The 952-nt window shown below is 54.2% G+C and overlaps 1 protein-coding gene across 1 annotated transcript in view; it reads right to left on the bottom strand.

Annotated features, from left to right (window-relative positions):
* ANKRD11 (ankyrin repeat domain 11) overlaps nucleotides 1-952 on the bottom strand; it is a 73,555-nt gene that overhangs the window by 11,513 nt on the left and 61,090 nt on the right. The window contains exon 9 of the mRNA XM_010843990.1: nucleotides 1-950. Within this exon, the coding sequence (XP_010842292.1) occupies nucleotides 1-950 (950 nt within the window). The remainder of the gene's footprint in view (nucleotides 951-952) is intronic.

Below are 952 nucleotides of genomic sequence, written 5' to 3'. Positions count from 1 at the left end.
TTTTTCTTTATCCTCCTTGAAGATCTTCTCCTTCTCTTTGGCAATTTTTTCCTCCTTAAAGTCATTCTTTTTCTCTAACTTTGAGGGCCTGTCTTTGGACTTCTTCTTTCTTTCCTCTTTGTAGAGCCGCAGCTTCTCCTCTTTAGGAGACTTTTCTTTCAGCAGCCTCTCCTTCTCCGCCTTGTTTGAACGGTCCTTCTCCTCCCGGAAGGCCCTGCCCCCGTCCTTGTTCAGGTCCCTGATTCTCTTCAGCGACTTCTCCTCTCTGGAAACCTTGATCATCTCGTCCTTAAAGAGCCAGTCTTTCTCTTCCGACTTCATCTTGCTGAGCTTCTCCTCCTTCTTGCAGTGGTCTCGCTCATGCTTCAGGCCCTTCAGCTTGTTCTCAGCGGGCACGTCGTCCAGGAGGATGGCCTTGTCTGCCCTCTGCTTTGAGTCCTCATACTCGTAGGTAAAGCTCTTCAGCTTCAGTTCCTGGCTGACAGAGCACAACCCCTTCTCCTTGCTTTTGTGTTTATGTTTAGTCTTGTGTTTCTTGACGACTTTGCCCTCCTTGTCCAGCTTGGGGATGGCACCGTCCCCGCTCGGGTGAAAGGAGTTCTTCCTGTCGGGTAGCGTGCCCTGCAGGCCGGCCCTCTTTTTGTGCTCCTGTCTCTTCCTGACTGGCTTCAGTGACTCCACGCTGGAGCCTTCGGAGGAGCCATCAGACTCACTGCTCAGTCTTGTCCTGGTGGAGTCTGATAAGGAGCTGACCTCAGACCAGGCGGGAGAGGAAATGGTTTTCCAATTGTCTGTCCGCCAGTGCTTGGCATGTGGGTCCGCGTGGCCGGTATTATGCTTCTGGGCAGTGGAGCTGCCGTGGGATGAGGTGGAGGAGGCGGACAGGGAGCTGAACAGGGCGGGGTCCTTCAGCACCAGCGGGGACTCCTTGAGGCAGCCCGGGCTGCCTGCT

The sequence above is a fragment of the Bison bison genome, unplaced genomic scaffold (assembly GCF_000754665.1).
Source record: "Bison bison bison isolate TAMUID 2011002044 unplaced genomic scaffold, Bison_UMD1.0 scf7180017864192, whole genome shotgun sequence".
In the NCBI taxonomy this organism is placed as follows: domain Eukaryota; kingdom Metazoa; phylum Chordata; class Mammalia; order Artiodactyla; family Bovidae; genus Bison; species Bison bison.
The sequence above is the reverse complement of the archived record's forward strand: the minus strand, read 5'-3'. Positions and strand labels throughout refer to the sequence as shown.